General features: G+C 45.9%; 1 protein-coding gene across 1 annotated transcript in view; it reads left to right on the top strand.

Annotated features, from left to right (window-relative positions):
• Window positions 1-27,228, top strand: part of ULK4 (unc-51 like kinase 4) — a gene marked incomplete in the record, with an annotated part of 1,752,451 nt that overhangs the window by 1,516,756 nt on the left and 208,467 nt on the right. The window contains 1 exon segment of the mRNA XM_030209369.1: window positions 18,193-18,359. Within this exon segment, the coding sequence (XP_030065229.1) occupies window positions 18,193-18,359 (167 nt within the window).

Raw genomic sequence — 27,228 nt, 5'->3', positions numbered from 1 at the left:
TAAGCGTTGATATAAATACTGAAACTAGTGTTGGTACCAACTAGCCTACAATAAGATATGAAAAACACTCAGATATGTGATATGAAAGTAAATTAAGCCTTTCTACTACCTATTACTGATTACATATATGTGACCTAATATAACACACAAAAAAACCCAAACCTTTATTTAGGAAAAACTAAGTGCCCTGTTTACTAAGACGCGCTAGCATTTTTAGCACACGCTAAAATTTAGCACACACTAATGCTAGAGACACCCATATATTCCTGTGGGTGACTCTAGCATTAGCACGTGCTAAAAATGCTAGTGCGCCTACAGAGCGGCTTAGTAAACAGGGCTCGAAGTGTAAATAGTATAGGTAAACACATATATGTATAATGAAAGAACCTGTATAATACCTAAGAAAAACAGGTATGTACCTAAGAAAAACAGGTGTGTACCCGTGGACGTAGTTTGACAGTTTCATTTGGCGAGGGGGGGGGCAAAGGGTGGTGTTAAAAGAAAGAAAAAGGTCATGCGGGAGGAGGGTCAGTGATAGTGAAAGTGTGACCCAGAAAGGGTGGGACCCTTGTATCTCCCCATAGAGTTCAAGCTGTTTTGAACTGTGTGCTGCTGAACTACTTAGAGTGAAAAATGTGTTGTTTTGGGAGGGATTATTGTTTTTTCCTGTTTGAATTCCTCAAAGAGAAAGGAAGATGTTTTTTGAACTGTTTGCCATTGCACCTGGGGAAGACATGTAGCGGTGGTTTTGCCTTTTTTGAGCTGGAGCCTGCAGGCGCTCCCCAGTGGGGTGAAGCGCTAGGCTGTAGGACTGTTTAAAGGGAACGAACTGAGTTCTGAAAGCAGTGGGGTTTATGTTTCTTTTTACCCTGCTGTGCTGATTCCATTGAAGAGGAAAAACGGTGGGGGCTGTGTTTTTGTTCCTGTTTTATTTTGAACTGCTGGACAGTGAGCACCAAGGAAATAAAAACTTGTGGGTTTTTCTTTTGGAATTATTGGTTACCCGAGTTGTGCCCTTTGGATTACAGTGGGTTATGGGGCCGGGCATGAAGCTTGGCCCACAGCCGGAGTCTCCAAAGCAAGAGATGGGATCCTGAGAACCCCTGGAGGAGGGACGGATCTTTCACAATATGTAAAAAATGATTAACCCAATACTTTCCCTACAGGTGGGACGTGGTACATTAGCATATTCATTTGCATACATCTTCATTATAATTATTCAAAACACACACAGGCCTAGAACACCGAATATGAAGCCAGCATATATATATATATATATATATATAGGGCTTTTTTTGAGGGGGTACTTGGGGGTACTGAGTACCGGCACCTTTTCCACTGTCTGCTAAAATTGACCCATGGACCCCAAGTTGTAATGAAAGAGCTCAGGCTCTACAAACCAATTCTGCCTTGTCATAGATTCTGTTACTGGTTGCAGGGGACCTGGCTATTGTGGGATAGGTCCATCAGTGATCACCTCACCCCTGAAGGGTGTCACGATGGTGACTGTTTTCCTTGGCTGTGCTCGCCTCGCCCTCTGGTGGCCGGGACCGGTGGCTACCGTGGACTGTCTTGCTGTCTCCCTACACGTTCCAGATTTCATTCCAGTCCGGTCCAGATGTTCTAGCCCTCCAGACTTGGTTGGAAGTTTGGCAGCTAGCCTCACCCTTAGCTGCCTTGAGATTCCTGCAGCTGAGTCTCAGCTGCTGATTGCCTTTATTAGGCACCTGGCCCTTTCAGCAGGGCCATTGCATCGCCTAAGGTCTCTGGGTTTGTTGGTATGCGCTGTTGCACTTCTGCCTAGGCTAGTTTCTTGTCTGAGTTCCTTGTCCAGTCAGTCTGTGTGTAGTTTAGCTTTGGTTTATTGCCTATTTCCTAGTCTTGTTTCTGGTCTGTATTCCTTGTCTAGTTCTTGGTTGTCTGTGTTTCTTTCTTAGTGGCTGCTTGGCAGCTTTCAGTCCTGACTCTTACCTGTCTGTGTTTCTTTCTTAGCGGCTGCAAAAGACGCCCATCTCTCCTCAGCCGATAACCACGCCCCAGTCCCGCCTTCGCCACGCCTCCAACATGCCCCCGTGATCTTTGTTCGTCTCCATGATGGACTGCAGTTGAGGACGCCAAAAATCGGGCTTCGATTATACCGATTTGGGCACCCACGGGAAACGGACGCCCATCTCCCGATTTGGGTCGAAATATGGGCGTCTTTAACTTTCGATTATGAGGCGGCTAGACTACTGTAATGGAATCTATGCTGGGTGCAAAGATCAAGTCCTAAGAAAATTACAAACGGTACAAAACATCGCCACACCGCTGATTCATGGAAAATCTCACTACAACAGAACCACACCATGTCTCCAGGCCTTACATTGGCTCCCCATCAAGACAAGAATAACCTTCAAGCTATGTATACTTGCCTACAAAATTATATTTGGAATCGAAAAACTGCTTTACACTCCACTTCCCCAACTACAAGGGACTGCGATACTTATCAGTTTACTTGTCAAGCTTCATACATCTATGCACACAGAATTGGAGTGCACTCCCAAAAGCCTTAAATAACATGAACAACGAAGGGAGGAAGTGACGTCATGAGGCTAGATGGCTGCCTAAAAATCTAGCTCCTGCACTTACCTACACTTTTGAACCTTCATCCGTGACCATCCATTACTTTTTTGCTGATTGAGTGGCTGGAAGAGGTCAGAAAATCTTGTGGATTAAAATGAGCAAATTATCCTCATCACAACATCGGGAGGGGGAACGCCATTCCGCTAGGCAAATGGCGAAGGGCCTGTCGTGCCATGTGTCTCCAGAGTTCAGGCAGTCGTCTGACTCCAATACGGCATCCTCCCATGTGGTTCAGCGGAGCTCTGTTCCCAAAAAGAAAAGTCTGCCAACCGATTTCTCAAAGTGCTTGAAGGCGATTCGTGAGGAAATCAAAGCCTCTAAGGTGGAGATTTTGGAACATGTTGACGCTATCAGCCTTGATCTGCGCGAGCTGGGGGGCAGAGTGGAGGCATTGGAGGAGCGGGCTGATGAGCAAACTGACACTAATGCAGCGGTGGACTCGCGCCTAAAGCAACTGTCGGAGCAAGCCAAGGAGAATCAGTATAAACTGGACGACCTCGAAAATCGGGGTCTCAGGCACAATTTGAGATTTTGGGGGGTGCTGGAGAATGGCGGTGGAGAGGATGTGCCCACCCTCGTGCAAACCCTGTGTGTGAAAATAATGGGCGAAAAATTTGCTTCGGGCGAGGTGGAAATTGATCGGGCGCATAGAGTGCTGGGTAAAACTGTGGAAAATCGACCCAGAGCTATTGTAGTGCGCTTTACCTCGTATGCTTTCAAGGAGCTGTTATGGCAGAGGGCTCGCTAGCTAACAACGCTGGAATATAAAGAAGTGCGAGTTGCAGTTTTTCAGGATATCTCCGTGTACATGCTGGTGCAGAGATGGGCTATGAAGCCTGTCCTTGAAATTTTGATTAAAGAAAAGATTGCTTATCGATGGAGCTTTCCCTTTGCTGTGTGTTTCGAGTTAAAGGGCAAACGGCTCCGGTTTCGCAGGGTCACTGAAGCATGGCAGAGTCTGCATGAGGCTGGTTTGATTCCGACTGCAGTTCCACTTGCAGGGATGGCGTCCTCTACGATAGCCAAGTTACAGAAGTGGAAGAGAATTGGACAGAAAGCTAAGAAGCAGGGGACTTAGATTGATCTGTTCACAGACTGATTTGGTTACAGTTCTATATGATGTTGTACTGGAATTGGGTATGTAATTTGGCAGCTGGATTATGGTTATGAGGAATAATTACTGTATAAGGTGGATTGGTTGTGGGTGATTTGGTATAATGTGCTGAAGGTATGATGGGGTATGGGTTGGGTGGTTTGTTTAGTCTGTGAGTTGTTTTCTCTTGATAGCCCATTCGGTGCCGGGTGGTACTGTCTGGTGGGTGGATGACAGGGAGAGGGGGAGTGTTTGGGGGGAGGAAGGGGGAAGTGAATGAGGGAGTCGGGGATTGGATAGGGGAGGGTGGGAGGTTGGGAGAGTTTCTAGTGGGTCAAGGGGGGGGGGGGGGGGGTTTATAGTTCTCCTCTACTGCTATGGTTCACACAAACTTGCTTTAGGTTTCAGAGGATTCTCATTTCTCTATTCTCTTCTTAAGTGGCTACTAGAGTTTTACCAGTAATGAGTACTGATGTAAAATTTTTGTCTTACAATGTTAAAGGCTTAAATTCTCCACAAAAGCGCCAGAAATTATGTAAAGAACTGTTGCACCTTAAGCCGCAGGTGGTATTTCTCCAGGAAACTCATTTGAGAGGGGACCATGAAAAGTTTTTATCACACCCACAGTATCCCTCTGTATTTTGTGCTTCTGCAGTTGATGGGTCTAAGAAAAGGGGTGTGGCCATCCTATTACATTCTTCCCTTCAGTTTCAGGTTGCTAAAATTCAAAGGGACAGAGAGGGACGTTTCTTGCTTTTGAGTTTACAGTTGGGGGATGAGGCTGTTAATCTGGCTTCTGTTTATGCTCCCAACGAGGGGCAGAATAGATTCTTGCATGGCTTGATAGGCCGACTCACAACCTGTCCAGTTGGGAGGTTGATTGTAGGGGGGGGATTTCAGTGCCACTCAGCACCCGGGATTGGATAGGTCTGGTTTGCCTTCGGGGGGGGGGGGGGATGTTTTGGTTTCTAGAGGCCTTAATAAGTTTGTTTGGGATTTGGGCCTTGCTGATGTGTGGCGAGTTGCACATCCGGGGGTTCATGATTATTCCTATTATTCTCATTCACATAACACTTACTCTTGTATTGATTATGTCTTTGTAGATATTTCTCTGACGCATTCTGGATGGACTTCGGACATTGGTACTATCACCTTATCTGACCATGCCCCGGTTTGGGTCTGCTTGTCTTCTTTGAGTGGGGAGGGGAGGGAGAGCAGATGGTCATTGAACACCACTTTATTGCGGGATCAGGAATTGCTGGCAGGTTACCGGATGATGTTAAAAGAGTATTTGGAGTTTAATGTAGATTTGGGGCCTTCATTGGGGGTGGTTTGGGATGCGCTTAAAGCAGTTTGTAGAGGTTTTTTCTTACAAAAAGCTAGTTATAGAGCAAGGCTGCAGAGGGCGGAAGTAGCTAAATGTACTACGCAGATGAATCGGTTGTTGGAACAGCATAAACTTTCGCACTCTGTAGCTACTTTAAGGGAGATTCAAGCTCGTCGATTGCGTTTGGACCAGATATATTCTGACCAGTTGCAATTTGTTCAAGATCAACAATGGCACTCTCATTATGTACTTAGTAATAAACCTAGTAGGGCTTTAGCAGTTAAATTGAGGGAGCGTCGGGTGGACAATACTATCCTCAAGGTGCAGAATGGTAGAGGTGGTTTGGTGACCAAATCAAGGCAGATCAGGGAACAATTTCAATCATTTTATCAGCAGTTATATACATCCGATGTATCCCCATCCCCTGAACAGATAGATAACTTTTTGTCCTCGTGTTCTTTGCCTACTCTCACGGTAAATCAGAAGGTAGCTTTAGATGGGAGGTTTCTAAAGTGATGAAGCTGCTTCCAAATGGGAAATCTCCAGGTTTGGACGGGTTGCCTAACGACTTTTATAAAACCTTCCGGGGGGAGTTAGCGCCTCTATTGACAGAGCTTTTGAAAGGGATTTTGGAGGGTGAGGAGTTTCCTTCATCTATGATGGAGGCCTGGATAGCGGTTATTCCAAAGCCAGGTAAAGATAAGACTGACTGTGCATCCCATCGCCCCATTTCTATATTGAATTCTGATATAAAAATTCTGGTGAAGGTTTTGGCTAACCGAGTAGCACGAGTGCTACCTGACCTGATTCATCCTGATCAAACTGGCTTTATTCCTCAGCGTCAGGCCCTGGATAATGTCCTTCGAATGATTAATTTGATACATGTAGCCAAGAGACGGGATCTTCCGGTCTGTTTTCTGGGGCTTGATGCTGAGAAGGCTTTTGATAGAGTCCGCTGGCACTTTATGCTTCGAGTCTTGGATCATTTTGGCTTTGGTCAGGGTTTCTATAGATGGGTGCAAGCTCTTTACTCCACTCCTAGGGCTTGTGTTCAGGTTAATGGAAGTAATTCTCCAATGTTCCCTTTATTTAGGGGAACTAAGCAGGGATGTCCTCTCTCGCTATTGCTGTTTGCTTTGGTTATGGAACCTTTGGCGATTTCTATTCGTTCGGATCCCAATATCTCCAGAATTATGGTGGGTGACAAGGAGTATAAGCTGTCGCTCTTTGCAGATGATGTGCTTTTATCATTGACAAGACCGTTGCTCTCTTTGCCTAACCTTATGATGTGTCTGTCCGGATACTCTTTGGTTTCGGGTTTTAAATTGAATGTGAATAAATCTGAGGCTTTAGCCATTAGAATCCCGCAATTGATTTTGAAGTCCATCCAGCATTCTTTTTCTTTTTCTTTTAGGTGGGTAATTGGGGGTATTAAGTACCTGGGGGTTACTATTACTCCTAATCTTTCGGATTTATTTTCTGCTAATTACCCTTCTCTTTTGAGGACTATCTATAGTGATTTGGAGAGGTGGGATACTACGGATCTGTCTTGGTTAGGTAAAATTGAAGTGTTAAAGATGAATGTTTTACCTAGCTTGCTATATCTCTTTCAAGTACTTCCTCTCAAGGTTTCTAGACGCTTTTTGGCGAAAGTGCAGGATAGATTAGTCCGGTTTGTTTGGTCCAATAAACGTCCTAGGTTGTCCAGGGTATTATTGTACAGAGAGCGTAGGAGGGGAGGGTTTGGGGTCCCAAATATGGTGTGGTATTATAAGGCAGCTCAGGCGCGGGCTGTGTTTGAGCGGTTCCAAGATCGGCCACATAAGTTATGGGTGCAACTGGAGCAAGCTGAGGTGGGATCCTTGCCACTTCAATATTTGATGTGGCTTCCTAGTAAATATAGGAATCTAATGGGAGATTTGTGCCCCACGATTTTTTCTACACTGTTCTATTGGGATGGGTTTTTCACTAATTCGGCTTTAATATTTTCTAAATTATCTCCAATTGCGAATAATCCACTTTTTCCACCGGGTCTTTCGCCCGGGCCTTTTGTTCGATGGAGAGCGTTAGGATTGGGGACATGGGGTCAGTTGTTTGATGAGGGTAGCTTGGTGTCATTTCAGTCTTTGAGGGAACAATTTCATATTTCGTCCCATGAGCTTTTCGCATACTTTCAGTTTCAGCACTTTCTATCTTCTAAAGAAATCAAGGATCAACTATTGCATGAGGACTCTTATTGAGGACCTTTGTGAAGATTCTAAAACTACTAGGGGTCTTATTACTTGTTTATACTCTTACATGGGTCAGAAAGTGAAGACTAACCTAGCTCATCGGGATAGGTGGCAGAGGGAACTGGGGGTGATCGATGAAATGGATTGGTCCTCTCTTGAGAATAATTGGTCAAAAATTTCGATCTCAGTTCCCTTCCAGGAGAACGTAGTTAAAGTACTGTATCAGTGGTATTTGACACCGGTAAGGTTACATCAAATGTTTCCTGGGGTTTCAGCAGTGTGTTGGCGGGGATGTGGGCAACAGGGTACTATGGGCCACATTTGGTGGTCTTGTTTTAAGATACGAGCATATTGGAAAATGATACAACATAAATTGCAAAACTGGTTACAAAGACCAATTAAATGGTCCCCGGAATTTTTTATCTTTGCAAAAAAGCCTCCAGGTCTCACGAAAAATCAAGCCCTGTTGGTAAGGAAAGCTATGTTGGCGGCAAGAGTGGTGGTAGCTGCCCATTAGAAATCTACAAAGGTTCCGCCCCAGACACGATGGTTGCACAAATTATGGTATATTTGTGAGATGGAAAGACTCCGGGTGGTGCGTGATAGTACTGTGGAGAAATGGGAGGCAATTTGGGAACCTTTTATGAAACATTGTTCTTGTTAAGCGGGGCACTTGGGTTGGGGGGAGGAGGAAAGGGGAGGGGTGGGTGTTATGGTTTAGTAACAAAAAACAACAAAAAAGGTTTTATAAAATTGAGGTGTAATTCTGTTTTATGTGTGACATTGATATTGTTAGGCTTCTTGTAAGTTTCATATTAGTTGGGGTATATTGGACATTGGAGTTATTGTACTGTGATTGGTTTTTGCTATGTTGTTTTAATGTCTGTTTAAAGGCTTTTCAATGTTTAATAAAAGCTTCATACAAATTTAAAAAATAATAACATGACCAACTACTGGAATTTCCAAAAGCAACTCATAGGGTCTTTTAGCTAGGAACGCTAACATTTTTTGTGTGCATTAAAAATAGGCACACGCTAAATGCTAAAGATGCCCATAGGAATACATTGGCGTCTAGCATTTAGCGCATGCCTATTTTTAGTGCATGCTAAAAATGTCAGCACGCCTTAGTAAAAGACCCCCTCAAAGCATTCTTCTTCAAAAGGTTCTTATACGAAGACTCAAGGGGACTCCAAACTAGATCTTTTAATCTGATAATTCCTTAATAACTTGATTTTTGTCATTAATCTGAACTCCATCTTTCTTTCCTGCCACCAACACAGATCATTTCATCAAATGTAACTACTCTATTTGGTTTGTAAGCCACATTGAAACAATGTCAATTGGAAAATCTGGGCCAAAATAAAATAAATAAAAACTGTAAGGCTGTTTATAGCTATTCTATATGCTGGTTTAGGTTCTTTAATTTGTAACTTGGAAATTTGTATTTTGTATTTCTTATCTTTTCATTACATTTTATTCTTTAAGATTGCATTTTGATTACAATTTATAATTGCAATTAATTGCATGATTAAAGGCATGTTATCCCCCTCCTCACTACAGCTCTTTGGCCCTCATGATCAAAACCAATCTCCGGCACTAGAGGCTGTTAACGCCATACTAGCGCCGGAGTTTGCAGCCGACCCATGATCAGAGCCCTCGAGTGCCTGAAACATCGCACTCGAGGGCTCTTAGCGCAAGTAGCATGCAAATGCATGCTAAACAGGGCTCTTAGCGCAATTAGCTTGCAAATGCATGCTAATCAGCGCTTAACGCATTCCTCCCCAATGATCAGCGTCCAGCGCGCCAAAGATTGGGTCGCTGGCCACAGCAAAATCAACGCCAGCTCCGAGCTGGCGTTACACTTTGCGGATCATTGGGGAGAAATGGTGAGCCCTGTCCAGCATGCAGTTGCAAGCTGGCAGGCCCCCGTTCCCCCCCAAAAGCGAACGCGAACAGGGGGCTGGAGGTCCGGTGGGTCTCCAGCTCCCCCCCCAAACCCCCAGAATATGTTGTGGCCGTCGCCGGCCAAACGCTGTCCCACCCTCCCACCCAGCAATGGGGGGGGGGGGGGGCTGGAGGTCCGGTGGTCCTCCGGTCCCCCTGACTATTCCACCCCTTCCATGTTCAAGAAGGGCTGGAGATCCGGAGAGTCTCCAGCCCCCCCCCCCCAAACCCCCACAAAATGTCGTGGCCGCCGGCCAAACCAAACCCTCTCCCACCCTGCCACCCTGACCTCCAGCCCACCCCAACTCCTGCCCCCACCCAGCGTTCTTTCAATCCCTGGTGGTCCGTGGTGGGTGACAACCCCCCTCCCGGCCCCCCCTACCTTTTGTTGGAGGAGGGACGCAGCATGCCTGCCTCCCTCCTCTTCCAGTCGACACCGGTCCCAGTACAGATCCCTGTGGCAGTCCACTATTCACCCTCCTCCATTCAGAAAAATGGCCATTTAACCCTACCCTCTCTTGTCAAATAACCAATTCCTAATCCACAAAAGGACATTTTGTCCTATCCCATGACATTTTAATTTTCTCACTAGTCTCTAGTGGAACTTTGTCAAAAGCTTTCTGAAAATCCAGATACACTGCATCAACCAGTTCACCTTTATCCACATGTCTGTATACGCCTTCAAAGAAATGAAGCAAATTGGCGAGGGAAGACTTCCTTAACTGAACCCATACTGACTCTGTCCCATTAAACCATGTTTGTCTTTGTTTTCCATAATTTTATTCTTTATAATAGTTTCCACTATTTTCCCCAGCACTGAAGTCAGGTTTACCGGTCTGTAATTTCCTGGATCACCCCTGGAACCCTTTTTAAAAATGGGCGTTATATTGGCTACCCTCCAATCTTCAGGTACTACAGATGATTTTAGCGACAGGTTATAGATCACTAACAACAGATCAACAATTTAATGAGTGAGTTCTTTCAGTACCCTGGGGAGTATGCTATCTAGTCCAGGTGATTTATCACTCTTTTTAACTTGTCAATTTAGCTCAGTATGTTTTCCAGGTTCACCGAGATTTCTTTCAGTTCCTCCACGTTGTCACCCTTGAAAACCGTTTAGCAGTACAGGTAGATCTCTTACATCATCTTCCATAAAGATCAAAGCAAAGGATTCATTCAATCTCTCCGCTATGGCCTTGTCCTCCCTCATTGTCCCTTATGCTCCTTCATGATTTAACGGTCCCACTGATTCCCTCAAAGGCTTTCTGCTTCTGATTTTTGTCTCCACAGCAGGTTTTCTTCATATTCTCTTTTAGCCTTCTTCACCAATGCTTGCACCTAACCAGTGTTGTACCTAGGCTGTCTGCCACCTGGAGTCAGCCACCGCTACGCTCCCCCCGAGGCGCATCACCCCCTCCCCCCAAAGTGCATCACCCACCTCCCCCTCCTCCAAAGTGCATCATCCTCACCACCTGGTGGTGCACAGTGCAGTCGCATGGCTGTCTGCTTCACCTGTTCTGACCCAGAACAGGAAGTAATGTCAGAGGGTGCAGGGAACCAGCAGAGCCAACAGCCATACAACTGCTCCATGCATCCCCTTGCTGTCTGCACCCGGGGTGAATAGCCCCCACAACCCCGCCCTTGGTATGCTAGAGCGTCTAGCTTGACACTGCGTATGTTACTTCTTATTTTCTTCATTCGGATTCTTTTTGCTCCAAGAAGAAATCATTTATCACATCTAAGAATTTTACCTCCCTAGTCAATATTGGGGTAATTGAAATCATCCATTATTATAATGTTGCCCAATTTGCCAACTTTCCTAATTTCTGTAAACATATGTTCATCCTTCTGTTCATTCTGTCCTGGCGGATGGTATTATAACCCTACCAGTATATTCTTTCTCTTCACACATGTTAAGTAGAGGAGTGTGGTAGCCGTGTTAGTCCACTCTTAAGGTTATCAATAGAAATCAAACAAAATAAAACATGGAAAAGAAAATAAGATGATACCTTTTTTATTGGACATAACTTAATACATTTCCTGATTAGCTTTTGAAGGTTGCCCTTCTTCGTCAGATCGGAAATAAGCAAATCTGCTAGCTGACAGTGTATAAGTGAAAACATTCAAGCATTACTATGACAGTCTGACAGGGTGGGAGGATGGGGGTGGGTCGGAGGTATGCAGGGGGACATCAAAGCATATCATTGATATTCTAACAGGATGGGTGTAGATAGGTGAGGGGTGGGGTGATCAACAGAGACATACAGCTTTATGGTTTATAATGGGCTAGGAACCCCAGGTCCTTGTTATGTCCTTTCTGTTGGGTGTTAAAATATTCAATCATTCTGACTTCAAAGGTCTTGCGTTCTTGTATGGTTTTAAAGTTACCTTTCAGGATTCTCACTGTGAAGTCACTGGTACAGTGTCCTGGTCCTGTATAATGTTGACCAACAGGCGTGGGAACCCTACTGGCACCAGTATTGTTCATGTGATGTCTATGTAAATTGAATCTTGTCTTAAGCATCTGGCCTGTTTCTCCAATATAGCATCCTTCGTTACATTTTTTACACTGAATGATATATACCAGCCATCCTCCTAAGTCTTGACGCCGAAAAGGCATTTGATAAAATAGGATGGGAGTTCGTGTTTAAGTGTTACAATATACAGGGTTGGATGGCTGGTATTTACAGGCCGTGCAAACGCTATACACTAAACCTACTGTATCTGTATTAATTAACGGAGTGCGAGCAGATTCTATGGACATAGGGCGAGGGACTCGTCAAGGATGCCCCCTCTCACCCTTACTGTTTTTATTGTCTATAGAGCCGCTGCTTCGCACTCTAAAGAATGATGAGCAGATAAAGGGCCTGGAGGTGGGTGGAGAAGTAGTGCAGACTTTGGCGTTTGCAGATGATTTGTTGATAGTGATGAGGGACCCCCAGAATTCACTGAGACAGCTCTGGATGCGGATAGAACAATACAGTGCTCTTTCGGGGTTCAAAATCAATGCACACAAATCACATTGGCTTGCCATCTTTCCTGGGGTAGGTGACACAGGGTTAGAGGAGTTGGGAGTGAAGGAATCTGAAGATGTGATTAAGTACTTGGGAGTCCAAATTCCACAGAATCTAGCTCAGGTGTGTGCCCAGAATGTGAACAGGCTACTGGAGGACATGGCGGACAAATTAAAGTTGTGGCAACCTCTACCGCTCTCCCTGCTTGGCAGAATAGCATTATACAACATGATGATCGTGCCTAGATGGTTATATGTATTTCAAACACTCCCACTCTACCTTCCAAGGAAAGTGGAATGACAAATAAATAAGATATTGCAGAAATTCCTTTGGAAGGGAAAGAAAGCAAAAATTGCTATGCGGATTCTGCAGATCTCAAGAGAATACGGGAGCTTGGGTTTCCTGAGTTTGAGATATTTGAAGGTAGCCTGTGGAATTAGACACTTAAATGACTGGTTTCGACAGACAAGTGAATACTCAGCTACACATATGGAACTAAACCTGTGTGGCTCAGACAATTTTACAGGATTCCTGCATGGCAGCAAGCATCACCCCCCAGAAGTCCTGCAGAAATCACATATTTTGCCTACGCTGAGAGCACTGTGGAAGTGGATCTGTCGTATGCATGGCTTCTCACCGAAAGCTACCCCTTATTTATCAATTTGTGGTAACCCAGGGTTTGAACCTGGGAGAAGTTATGTAGCATTTAAGAAATGGAAAGAAAAGGGGATAGAGTACCTGCATCATGTGCTCACGGATGAAGGGCAGATTAAATCGTTTTCAGAATTGAGAGCCCAGTACAAAATAAGCGCAACAGACTATTTCCATTATTATCAGTTAAGACACTATCCAGCTTATTTTCGAAAGAGAAAGAGGCCCATATTTCGACCTAAATTGGGAGATGGGCGTCTTTCTCCTGTGTGCGACCAAATCGGTATAATCGAAAGCCGATTTTGGTCGTCTTCAACTGCATTCCGTCGCAGGAACGAACAAAGTTGACGGGGGCGTGTCGGAGGCATGGCGAAGGCGGGACTGGGGCGTGGTTATCGGCCGAGGAGAGATGGGCGTCTTTAGCTGATAATCGAAACAAGAAGGGCGTTTTTGACAAGAATTTGGTCTGATTTATTTGGACCCTTTTTTTTCAGGTCCAAGTCCCAAAAAAGTGCCCCAACTGACCAGATGACCACCGGAGGGAATCGGGGATCACCTCCCCTGACTCCCCCAGTGGTCACTAACCCTCTCCCACCAAAAAAAACCCCACTTTAAAAACTTTGTTTTCTAGCCTGTATGCCAGCCTCAAATGCTGTACCCACCTCCATGACAGCAGAATGTGTTCTATCCTGTGACAGCCTTTCCCTGGTTGTGATGTGGCTCTTGGGTGAGTGTGACACCTTTTCTGTTATGCGCATTGCAGAGTCACATCAGCAATGCATTGTGGTGGGTGTAGGGTATTGGGCTCCGTGATTCCAGTTGCTTGTGTTAACTGCTCACAATGTTGGTAGTTGGTAGGCTCTACTCCCATGGTGCTTTTCCCCCTGCTTACTGGGTCAGAGTGTGCCCTGTTTTGTTTCCGGTAGTCCACGAGGTAGTGGCCATTTTTGTAACACAGTTTTAGATCCCTTTCATGTGTTAGCCACGTTACAGCACTTAGTTCTTCCCTTGAATGTTGCTGAAAGAGGGCATTGTACAGCATTCTGCCAGCTCTGACCTACTGCTAATCTCAGTACCAGGAAGACTCTTTGCCAGTGGGGCACAACCTCTGATCTGCAGTTAACTGTGAGTAAACGTGCTTATTCAAATAAAGGACTTTTTCAAAGAGATTAGTCTTCAGGTGTCAACTGGTGTGCCAAGGTTATACAGCAGCAACAAGTCCTAGAGGCCTGCGTGTATGCAGGTCCCTGGAGCACTTTTAGTGGGTACCGCAGTGCACGTCAGGCAGGCGTACCCACATGTAGGTGCCCCATTCACCCCTAAGAGCTATGGTAGTGTTGTACATTTGTGGGTAGTGGGTTTTGGGGGAGGGGGGTTGGGGGCTCAGCACCCGTGGTAAGGGAGCTATGCATGTGGGAGCATTTTCTGAAGTCCACTGCACTGACCTCTAGGTTGTCCAGTTGGTGTCCTGGCATGTCAGGGGGGCAAGTGTACTATGAATCCTGGCCCCTCCCATGACCAAATGGCTTGGATTAGGACGTTTCTGAGCTGGGCGTTTTTATTTTCCGTTATCACTAAAAAAAAGAAACGCCCAGCTCACAAACGACTAAACCCATGGCATTTTGGTCCGTACAAACCGTATTTTCGAAACGAAAGATGGACGCCCATTTTTTTAGAAAATACGGAGTGTCCCACCCCTTCATGTACCCGTTCTCGGACATAGACGCCCATGGAGATGGGCGTTCGCGTTCGATTATGCCCCTCCATGTATCTAGTCTGCCCTGGACAGACCTCACCGAGGATGTGAGGGAAGAATTGGCATCGGCCATATCGCTGGAGGCGCAATTGAAAGTACCAATGGCCTACCACCACCGCCACACCCGAGATACAATGCCAGAGCCGGATTATGCGGGATATGCGACAAAATGGAGCCAAGATTTGGGATGCCAGATAACAGAGACTATGTTCAAGGACCATGTGCGGACACTCTGGCAAACTACAAAACTGGCAGAAAATTGGGAAATACAATACAAATTCGCACTAAGGATTTATGTGGCACCTAGAAGAGCGTTCCATATGGGAGCCTCACCATTACCATGTTTTTCACTACTACTAAATGCACATTTTCTATATAATTCTTAAATATTTCTTACTATGATTGCTTGCTAAAATACGATCATGTTTTTTCATTATCATGTTACCCAAAATCCTTCTGTTATTACTAATTGTCAGTGCTTTTTTTATGCCGGTACGCAACGGTACGGCGTACCGGCACCTTTTTTTTTTTTTTGCTCCCCCCCCCCCCCCCCTTGAGTCCATGTCCCGCACGTAGTGCCAGCCCCCATTTCCGGCCGCTGCTGCTTCTCCTGTTGAGCAGCAGCGGCTGCTACACAAAGAAAAAGATTTTTAAAAAACTTCAAACCTGGCTGAAACGCGGCACCCCGGCACTGTAGACAGCCATTAGGCATTGGCTGTTGCCCCACAGCCGCTCCTCCTCTTGCCTCTACGTCACTACGCTCCTCCGGGGTTTTCCTCCAGGGGCAGTGACGTAGAGGCAAGAGGAGGAGCGGCTGCGGGGCAACAGCCAATGCCTAATGGCTGTCTACAGTGCCGGGGTGCCGCGTTTCAGCCAGGTTTCAATTTTTTTTTTTTAATCTTCTTTTTCTTTGTGTAGCGCGGCCGCTGCTGCTCAACAGGAGAAGCAGCAGCGGCCGGAAATAGGGGCTGGTGCCGCGTGCGTCGCGACTTCGCGCCGTTCGCGGGAAATTTGGCAGGGAGAGGGAAACCAACAGAGGGAAGGATTGGGGAGAGAGAAAAAGAGGGAAACCAACAGAGGGAAGGATTGGGGAGAGAGAGAAAGAGGGAAACCAACAGAGGGAAGGATTGGGGAGAGAGAGAAAGAGGGAAACCAACAGAGGGAAGGATTGGGGAGAGAGAAAAAGAGGGAAACCAACAGAGGGAAGGATTGGGGAGAGAGAGAAAGAGGGAAACCAACAGAGGGAAGGATTGGGGAGAGAGAGAAAGAGGGAAAACAACAGAGGGAAGGATTGGGGAGAGAGAGAGGGAAAACAACAGAGGGAAGGATTGGGGAGAGAGAGAGGGAAAACAACAGAGGGAAGGATTGGGGAGAGAGAGAGAGAGAGAGGGAAAACAACAGAGGGAAGGATTGGGGAGAGAGAGAAAGAAAGAGGGAAAACAACAGAGGGAAGGATTGGGGAGAGAGGGGGAAACAGATGGAAGGATGGGGAGAGAGAGGGAAAAACAGATGGAAGGATTGGGGAGAGAGGGGAAGAACAGATGGAAGGATGGGGAGAGAGAGAAAGAGGGAAACAACAGAGGGAAGGATTGGGGAGAGAGAGAAAGAGGGAAAACAACAGAGGGAAGGATTGGGGAGAGAGAGAAAGAGGGAAAACAACAGAGGGAAGGATTGGGGAGAGAGGGGAAAACAGATGGAAGGATGGGGAGAGAGAGGGAAAAACAGATGGAAGGATGGGGAGAGAGAGGGAAAAACAGATGGAAGGATTGGGGAGAGAGGGGAAAAAACAGATGGAAGGATGGGGAGAGAGAGAAAGAGGGAAAACAACAGAGGGAAGGATTGGGGAGAGAGAGGAAAACAGATGGAAGGATAGGGAGAGAGAGGGAAAAACAGATGGAAGGATTGAGGAGAGAGGGGAAAAACAGATGAAAGGATGGGGAAAGAGAGAGGGAAAACAGATGGAAGGATGGGAGAGAGGGGGAAAAACAGATGGAAGGATGGGGAGAGAGAGAGAGGGAAAAACAGATGGAAGGATGGGGAGAGAGAGAGGGAAAACGGAAGGCTAGGGAGAGAAAGAGGGAAGACGCTGGATGGAAGAATGCAGAAAGAAATAGGGGAGACACTGGAAGGATGGGGAGAGAAAGCAGAGCTGCTGGATGGAAAAGGGGAATAGAGAAAGACTGGAGAATAAGAGGAAGGGGCATGGGGAGAACAAGGGTGAGGAAAAGATGAAAAGCCACAGGTAGATGAAGGAAATTAAAGAATGGATAGTAAGAATGAATTAAATCTGGACAGAGAGAGAGCCTGAAAAATATTGAAGAAAGCAAAGAAAAAGGAGACAAAAATGACAAATGGCACAGAAGAGTTAAGCGAAAACAAAGGAAAGCAGAATCACAGACTGGGACCAATATGGAAAGAAAAACAGTCACCAGACAACAAAGGTAGAAAAAAATCATTTTATTTTCATTTTAGTGTTTGTAATATGTCCAATTTGAGAATTTACATTGGCTGTCTTATTTTGCACTGGGTATACTGGAGCTGTAAGAGCTTACAGATATTATTTATAATGAAAAAAATCACGTTATTTTTTTCTCCTATAGTACTGTAATATTTTCAATGATGTCTGTTTATATGCGCCATGGCTGGTATAGGGGGTGTGGCTAATGTGGGTGTGGCTATCATAGGGGTGGAGCCATATGTGGTGACCCCGCCCATAATGAGTACCGGCACCTTTTTTTCTACAAAAAAAGCACTGCTAATTGTATACTTTCTCATGTACTCTCATTATTCATGATGTATTATAAGCCACTTTGAGCCTGCAAGGAGGTGGGAAAATGTGGGATACAAATGCAACAAATAAATAAATGGAGCATGTGGGAAGTGCCATCAAGAAGGGGCCACACTGGCTCATATGTTTTGGACTTGTCCAAAAGTAGCTTGGTTTTGGAAAAGTATATTAAGACAAGTAACAGTGCTCTGGTCTCAAAGATGGAACTGTGATCCAAAGTTGCTTTTTGGACATCCAGGGCTCAGCAAGCCAACTCCGAAAGGACTTACTGACTTTGTAAAAAGAGCTACAGTGATAGCAAAAAAAGCAATCTTACAGGAGTGGCTTGGGAATAAACCACCATCACTGCAATACTGGAGAACTCAAATGCTCATGCTTTTATGTACAGAACATGGCATGGCAAAATAACTGTGGAAACTATTATACAATGTGAAATGTAACAGCTGATTGTGGAAACATTAATAAAAATGATTGAAACTTAACTGATTTCTGTTCTTTATGTCCATTTCTGATTATATTAGGCTTATTATTATGTAAAATTTATCATTATGACATTGTCAATATTTTGCTTCCAAGCCTGGCTTTGTTGAGAATGTTTGAAGTTACTGTAGAATAACGTTACACTAGACTAGTTTGACATATAAAATATTTCTTTCCTATTGAACCATATCACAGATGACCATTTGCATAAGTGTACTGATAATCAAGGTAAAAATTGGAGTGACAGGAATCAGACTTAACTGTGCATTTAATTTTCTTTATTCAGGGCTGGTCAATCAAGTTTGTAACATCCTGATTGAAACGGCAGCACTGTATCTGGAATCAGATGACAAAGGTTGCCTGAAAACAGCAAATACACAGCTGCTTTCACTACTTGACATTTTGCACTCTATGTTGAATTACACAGCTACCCTGGTACGACAAACTTTACAGGTATGGAACTATTTTTCCATTACAAGTTGATTTGCAAGAAATATGTTTTATTTAAAGGGGTTGTGGGGGGGCACTAACTTTATTGCTTAATTCCCAGTAAAGCACAGCCTATTATGATCTCTGACATGTATGCCTCCCAAACCATGCACATCTTCCTGGCATGCACAATTATACTTATATTGTTTTTGGAATTTTTTAATGTTAAGTGTTACAAAATGGCTTCAGCTTTAAACATGTAGCATATTAGTTGCATAGTAGATGACAGCAGATAAAAACCAGCATGGCCCTTCAAGTCTGTCTTCCAAGGTTGTTAGGATTGTATCTGCTATGCAGTGCAGGTTACTTCCCCCATGATTTACTAGCCAATTATAAAATTCACATTCACAGTTAATCATGTATAAGATTGACCACAGTTGGACCAACTGAAATGTCTGTTTTATTGCTGCAATGTCTTAACATCTTGCTAGACCATGACCATTATATCAGTTGAGACCTGGACAGTCTTCATTTAGTAGCCACTATCATTGACCATCACAAAGAATGTGTTTGTTGCCATGGTTTGACCATGATATTCAAATATGCTCTAAACCAGTGGTTCCTAACCCTGGTTCTGGAAGTACCCCAGCCAGTCAGGTTTTCAGGATATCCACAATGAATATTCATGAGAGAGATTTGCATAAATATTCATTGTGGATGTCCTAAAAACCTGAGTGGCTAGGGTGTCTCCAGGACCAGGTTTGGGAACCACTGCTCTAAATATTGGAGACATGTTAGCAGAAGCTGTGTGTGTTTTATCTTTAGAAGCAATAGTGAAACAGAAAGGCAAAGCCAGAGCGTTACTTTCTGATTCTACCTCTTTGGTGGTGAAAAGACTGATGAATAAAACTGTTATATATCTGAAGTTCTGCTTGTTCCATAAATTTTCAGAATTTATTATATGACTAAGTGGAGTAGTCTCATCATCCCCTGAATCCATAGGATCCAACTTTTCAAAATGATTGGGGGTGCTGAAATTTTTTTTTTTTAACAGATGGTGCATTCCCTCCGTCCCCCTCCCTCTCCCCCTCGTCCCCCTCCCCTCTTTCTCTCCCTCCCCTCCGAGTTCCAGGGTCCCCCCTCTGTCCCTTCCTCCCTCCAAGTTCCAGGGTCCCCCCTCCCTTCCTTCGAGTTCCAGGGTCGTCATCCCTCCCGTCCTCCCTCCCTCCCTCCCTCCCTTCCAGTTCCAGGCCCCCCATCCGAATTTTAAAAGTCATCTGGACTTACCTCGTCGGGGTTACAGCGGCCGGCAGCCGCGGTAAAAAGTGTGCAGTCTCGGCCCTTAGTTCAGTTTTCCCTTCTCTCTCTCTCAGCTCTGGTCCCGCCCTTGCGGAATGTCCATTTGAATATTTCTGTGATAGTGGATGTTAGAGAAGGAATAGGAACTAAATGCACTTTAATAGTGAATTTTGCATTAGAATCTGAGGCCAAATTTATTTTTTATTTGTTCTTAGACACAGGAAAACTCCCTTCTTGGGAGTAAGATTAAGGCTTTCTCTAATGTGGAAAGGGTGCTTTAGTTAGGCGCGTCCTTCTTCCTGAATTTCCCACGTAAATGTTTAGTTTCTCTTCAAGGTTTTCATTTTATTTTATTTTTGGTTTTAGCTTTGGTTTGGTTTTATTTTGATTTGTTTTTTTCTAGAGTCAGTCCAATGTCTTCCTTATTACACGAAGAGTTCTATGATTCAGCCTTCTACTCCAGTAACTTAAAACAGTTTTCTGTGGTGCTTCTTTTTATTTTTATTTCACTGGTGGGTGGTTGTTTGTATTTGTTCCAGTTTGTGATTGGATGTTCTCCAAATTGTGGACTAATCAATGTTTAGAGTTTTGATGGTGTATGTTATTCATTTGTTAGTGTATATGGAGATTTTTAAACACTGTTTGTTAGAGCCATAAAACTTCAGCTTCAGGACATCTTTTAATCATTCTGTGGATAATTTTATAACAGATTGCCTAGGTGGGAATGCAAAATTGGGACCTGTTATTAGGTTACTTATGTTCAACGTTTTTTATTGATGTCAGTACAAAAGAAACACATCCACAATAGGAATGTTGCAGGAATTACCACTATTGTTAGCAGAATCTGTGGTACTTCAGGAGTCAAACACCACACACCAGAATGAGAGAGAAATCTTCTTTATTTGCCAGCAAACAAAGTAGAACATCAGCTCTAGGTCTCTCCTTCTCTTCAGCTCTCTGTGTCTTGTCTCTCTCGTCTCTGCTCCTTCTCTTCTTCTAACGTAAGCTGCTTCTGCTCCCAGTTATATAGGGTCCTACACCTCTCTAGCCCCCCTTTCTCACCAGATGGTAAAGAATAGATTGATTACCCTGTCTTGAACTAATTATCTCTACACATTTACTTAAAAATATCAGTTACATAGGTTTGAGATATTTCCTAAACTGACCTATGACCTGGGGCCTCTCAAACTAGACAATGTGGCACCTATCTCCTGTATTTTATTATTAAATTCTCATATTCCCAGTCATAGCTTAAACTGGGTTCATTGAGGGGCCAATCTTGCTTAATGGCACACAGACATGGTTTGTTATTACTTTCAGGAGACCAGTCCTACATTTAGCTATTCATCAAGGAGAAGAGAGTTGACTTGTCCTGACCTCTTTCACCTAGCTAGGACTGGATAATTCAAACCAGATGATGACCTCTTAAACTGCAGACAAAGCTCACTTGAAAAGTCAGACACTGGATTGAAAAGATATTCTACATAGAAATAGAACTTATTAATTAAACAGAATAAAACATATTCTAAAATAAGCAGAAATCAGAATTCCTTATAAGACAAAATCTAAATCATCTAGAATTATCTATATCTAAACTATCTTCTTCTAACCAGCATTAAACTGCCTGCGAAACTGTCCAGTATGCCTTGCTTGCTGATCCCCTCGAGATTGAATGGCATCCAGATGTGGTAAATAATACCTAGCCTTAACAATCCATCACTCAAAAAGGGACAAAGAAAGTTTCATTTCTCACTGACCTTTCTAACCTCTAGTCTAGCAAAAGCTAGACTTTTGAGTAAATTAAAACCAGATGGCATTCCATCACTTGCAGGACTGAAAAGTTAAACAGAATTAACAAATATGATTTCTCTGCCCAGGCTGCCTCATTCCCCCCTTTGAGACTAAAATCAGCTTATGCAGAGATAAGTCTCACAACTCAATCTCTGGGGATTATAGTTTTCTTCCTAACCTAAAACAAATACAGCAAACTAATCAAGCAATAATATTCCAACAGTCTGTGCTAGTCACAGATTACTCTAATATAATGTTCTCAGTCTTTGAGTTCTTATACCAGTTGGGATAGAACCTCAACTGACAAGGATCAAGCTCTCGAATTCCAGGAAAGCCAGAATCAGGCAAGAAAGAGTCTCAGTATGAAGCCGAAGTCCAGCAGCTCCTGCGGTATGCAGTTGACCCTTCTTTTCAGCTAATAGATTCTTTGGTTCGGGTCAAGCGCAGCTTCAATGGCTCCACTGGATCACTTTCTGCTCTCCACTGTTTAGGCTCCGTCTGATCCGTGCTGGGCTCAGTCTGGTCAGCAGACTTGATTCGAGACCAATGGACCCATGGAGTTATCCCTGCGACCTTCACAGCTGTAGGGGTAGAAAGCAAAACAGTAAAAGGTCCTTTCCACCGGGGCCCCAAGGGCTGGAGCCTCCAGTCTTTCACCCAAACTCTATCCCCTGGCAGGAAGGAATGTACCTGAGCCTGGAAGGGGACAGGGTTTATTTCTCTCACATAAGACTGAAGCTCAGAAATTATCCGGCCCAAGAGGGCTACCTGCTCCTGCACCTGGGCAGACCCTAAAGTCCCTATGTCTCCCTTAATTCCCTGCAAAATGGCTGGGGGCTTCCCATACACAATTTCAAAGGGAGAGAGGGCCGTTCCTTTAGTTGGGGTGCATCGGAGGCGAAAGAGGGCTAGTGGCAGTGCCTGTGGCCATTTCAGTTGGGTTTCCTGACAGATCTTTGCTAGGCTATTTGCTAGGCTATTTTTCAAGATTCTGTTTGCCCGCTCAACCTGCCCTGAACTCTGGGGACGGTAAGCACAATGCAATTTCCAGGTAATGCGCAATGCACGGGGCAGGGCCTGAAGTGTGGCTTCAACAAAGGCGGGACCATTATCTGAGCCTATGGCAAGGGGCAGTCCATACCTGGGGATGACATCCCTAAGGAGGGCTCGAGCTACTTCTGTGGCTTTCTCAGTGACTGTAGGGTATGCTTCCACCCACCCAGAGAAAGTGCAGACCATGACCAAGAGGTATCGGAGCCTACCGCTCCTGGGCATTTCTGTGAAGTCTATGACTAGGGACTCAAAGAGTGTTAGTCCTCTGGACTGAACTCCTGGTGGAATACGGGGTCCCTGACGAGCATTATTCTGGGCACAGAGAGTACATCGGACAGAGGCAGTGGCAACCAGACTATCCAATCCTTCCAGGACCACTACTCGACTGAGTAGGCGGGCTAGTGCTGTCTTCCCTAAGTGTGACAGGTCATGAGCTTGAGACACTACAGGCCAAGCTAGGTGGCGTGGCACCAGAACTCTGGTATCAGGGAGATGTAACCAGCCATCAGGTCTCCTTACTGCCCCTTCTTCTTGAGCTCATTTCTCTTCCGTTTGGGTGTACATAGGCGTCCATTCTTGCAGTAGAATTTGGAACAGGGGGGTCACAGTACCTGCTGGGGGTCCTCGAGCAGCTTCCTTGGCCACCCGATCAGCATGGCGATTCCCTCGGGCCACTGGAGTATCTGTCCTTTGGTGTCCCCGGCAGTGAATGACAGCTACCTTTTTAGGGGCCCAAACGGCCTCTAGCAACTGCAGTATTTCGGGTCCATACTTAACAGGTTGGCCTGCGGCATTTATGAGTCCCTTTTCCTTATACAAAGCTCCATGAGCGTGTAGAGTTGTGAAGTTCCTTGGGGCAGGGCCCTTGCTTCTATCACCTTGTCCTCTGTCACCACAGCATAGCCTGCCAATCGCTTGGAGTTCTCCACGTAACTGCTTCCATCTGTGAAATAAATTACATCTGGGTCCCTCCAAGGAACATCTTTAAGATCTGGTCGACTGGAGTACACTTCATCCATGGTTTGGATACAGTCATGATCCGGTGGTCCCTCAGATGCTGGCAAAAGAGTGGCGGGATTGAATGTAGCCACTGTTTCCAGGTGTATCTGTGGATTCTCACACAAGCTGGCTTGGTACTTAACCATACGGCTATTTGTAAACCAGTGGTTGCCCTTGTACTCCATGAGGGTGAGAACTGCGTGGGGGACTTTGACAACCAGTTCTTGCCCCAAGGTCAACTTATCAGCTTCCTGGACCAGTAAGGCTGTTGCTGCAATGGCCCTCAGGCAGGCTGGCCATCCTTTAGCCACTCCATCCAGCTGTTTAGACAGGTATGCAACAGGCCTCTGCCAGGATCCCATCATCTGGGTCAGCACACCCAGAGCAACCCCCTGTCGCTCATGGACATACAGTGAGAAAGGTTTCTCCACATCAGGAAGGCCTAACGCAGGGGCTTGGAGTAGGGCTTTCTTTATGGCGATGAAGGATTGTTGAGCAATAGGTCCCCATTCAAATGGTTCCTTTTCACCCCCCTTTGTGGCCTGGTAAAGGGGTTTCGCCATCAGTGCAAAATTTGGAATCCAAATTCTGCAGAATCCGGCTGCTCCCAGAAATTCCCTAACTTCCCTTCTGGACTTGGGTTGGGGAATTGCAGCAACCGCTTGCTTCCTACTGACATCCAGTCTCCGACTTCCCTGGGAAATGCAGAAGCCCAGATACTTCACTTCTGACTGACAGAGTTGGGCCTTCGAGCATGAGACCTTATAGCCCGCATCCAAGAGTAACTCCAGCAATTCTCTGGTAGCCTCGAAACACTCTTCCTGGGTCACTGCTGCAATCAGGAGGTCATCTACATACTGGAGTAAAACTCGCCTGGAAGGCTCAGATTTAAAAGTCTTAAGGTCTTGTCCTAGGGCAGTCCCAAAAATGGTGGGGGAGTTCTTGAACCCCTGTGGCAGGCGGGTCCATGTATACTGAAGCTTCCGTCCTGTTACTGGGTTTTCCCATTGAAAGGCAAAAAGCAGTTGACTGACGGGGGCCACCCAAATACAAAAGAAGGCATCTTTTAGGTCCAGTGTCGTGAAATGGGTAGCTCCAGAAGGTATCAATCCAAGCAGGACATATGGATTAGGCACTACAGGGTGTAATGAGATAGTGGATTTGTTGACCACTCGTAAGTCTTGGACTGGCCGGTAGTCCTCAGTCCCTGGCTTCTGGACTGGCAACAGCGGCGTATTCCATGGAGACTGGCAAGGTCGAATAATTCCATGGGATAACAGACGATTCAGATGTGCTTGAATCCCTTCCAGAGCCTTTCGGGGAATTGGATATTGGCAAAGACGGATTGGCCGTGCACTTGGAAGTAAGTCTACATGGACAGGAGGAATATTTCGGGCCAACCCTGGAGGATTATCTTCTGCCCATACCCCATTGACCTGGAAGCTGTCGGCCAGGGGTAGGTCAACTTGGCCATGCGACTGATGCAGCCGCCATTCTTCTTCAAGGGGGCAGCAGAAACTCAATATGCCCTTAGGGCTGGATGTCGGGGGCCGAAAGGAGACTGAAGTCTGGCCATCAGAGTCAAAGGAAATTTGGGCCCTAAGCTTGGACAGCAGGTCCCAGCCTAACAAAGGGATTGGACAGTCTGGCATATACAGGAATTCATGAGTGACTGTGTGTGAGCCTAATTGGCATCTACGGGTCGTCAGGAAGGGCCTCCGGTTCTGCACCCCCGTGGCTCCCACCACTCGGACAGTTTTTCCAGACACAGGCGCTAATCGCTCCGTCACAACAGAGTGTTCAGCTCCTGTATCAATCATGAATGGAATTGAGCGGCTCCCTATGGTTAGCTTGACCATGGGTTCCTGGGAGCCCAGTTTGTAGGAACCCGGTCTGTCCTATTCATCCCATTCTGCCATCTCGGCTATCCCAATGATGTCAGATTCAGAAGGCTCATACCTTCCCTCTCGAACTCGGCCTCGGCTTCCTCGATCTCCTGGTCCCCTTCTCAGTCCCTGGCGCCTCTGGGGGCATTCATCTTTCCAGTGCCCTCTTTCCCTGCAGTAGGCGCACTGATCCCTCTCCAATCGTGGTCTGGGATTCTCCCCTCGTGGCCGGGATTGATTGAAGGAATCTCGAGGCCGGGCTGGCGGTCCGGGGTCCCACTTTGGCTTCCCATTGGCTAGAGGTCGACCTCGGTTAAGGGTGGAGTTAGTAATGGCTGCCGCCAAGAGGTCGGCCTTCTTCTGCATCTTCCGGTCAGCCTCTCGGCGCATCTCCTGATCCCTATTAACGAAAACCTTTGTTGCGATCTCAATTAGCTGGGTGGTATTCATCCCTGCGAATCCCTCCTAACGCTGCAGCTTCTTCCGGATATCTGGCATACTCTGGGTCACCAATGCACTATTCACCATTCTCTGGTTTTCTAGTGCCTCAGGGTCAAATGGGGTGTATGTTCTGTAGGCTTCAATTAGTCGCTCTAAAAAGGCCCCAGGGGATTCAGTTGCCCCTTGGAGAATTTCAGAGACCTTTGCCAGATTAATGGGCCTCTTTATGCCTTTTTTCATACCTTCCAGCAAGTCCCGGCAATAGCCAGACAACAGTTCATAGTGCTGCCCATTATTTGGATCCCAAGCTGGAGCTGCGCGAGGGAACCGAGCTTTAACCCATTCCTCTGGGTCCTGTATCCCCTCGGGAACACGCGCTTGCGTGATGGCCTCAGCATTTTGTAAAATCTTCCGCCTCTCCTCAGTTGTGAAGAGGGTCAGGAGAAGCTGTTGACAATCAGTCCAAGTTGGGTTATGGGTGGCCATAATACTAGCCACTAGGTCCACCACTGCCTGAGGCTTTTCAGTATAAGAGGGGTAATGCATCTTCCAATTCAGGAGATCGGTGGTTGTGAAGGGTACATACTGGTAGGCCTGTGCCTGTATAACCTGACCCTGATTATTAGGATCCGGTCGAGTGGTGGTTACCTGGCGGAGGGGCAGAGCTCTCGAGGAGGTGGGAATGGAACCTGAGATAGAGCTAGGAGCTACCCCCTTATCATGCTCAAAGGTGATTGCAACGGGTCTAACCCATTCAAGGGAGGTGTGTTGAACCCCTGAGGGATAGGGAGGGGTACTCATAGGCTGAGAGGTGATCACAGGTGATTCAGTCCATTGAAAGGGATGCTGGGCCCCTGATGAGTGGGGAGGAGTACTAGAGGGAAAGGCTGGGCTGTCGGGAGTTGAGGAGTCAGGGAATGGGGCCCAAAGCGGGTCATGGGAGGTTAGCAGGGAAGGATGTGGCAGAGAAGGGTAGATGCTGGCTGAAAAGTCCAACCTAGGATGTGGCGGGGTTTGCACAGAAGGGGTGGAACTATCCGGAGAAGCCTGTGCTGGAGAGGCTTGGGCTGGACGCCGTGGATCTCTGGGGGTGGAACGGAACCCCAACAATGGGCCATAAGGTGGTGGCTCAAGATCTGAGGGGTCATCAGAGAGTATGGGTTTCTCGGACAGAGTAGGGGCGGAAGCCACTGATTGGGTGGTAGGCTTCCTGGGGCTCTTTCCCTCTTCCAGTTTAGATTTTCTAATAATCTTTCTTTGAACGCGGCCCAGCATGAACTTTACCGGGGATCCCATATAAGTTTTCAACCAAGAGGGAGGGTCAGTAACAAGGCTGTCCCAGGAATCTATATAGGGGAGTTGTTCAAGATATTCTGGTTCTCCTACAACTATGCTGTAGACCTTCCGGATTACTTCAATATCTA

This window comes from Microcaecilia unicolor, chromosome 1 (genome assembly GCF_901765095.1).
Source record: "Microcaecilia unicolor chromosome 1, aMicUni1.1, whole genome shotgun sequence".
NCBI lineage: Eukaryota > Metazoa > Chordata > Amphibia > Gymnophiona > Siphonopidae > Microcaecilia > Microcaecilia unicolor.
Note: the sequence above shows the minus strand (reverse complement) of the source record. Positions and strands in the feature narration are given on the sequence as shown.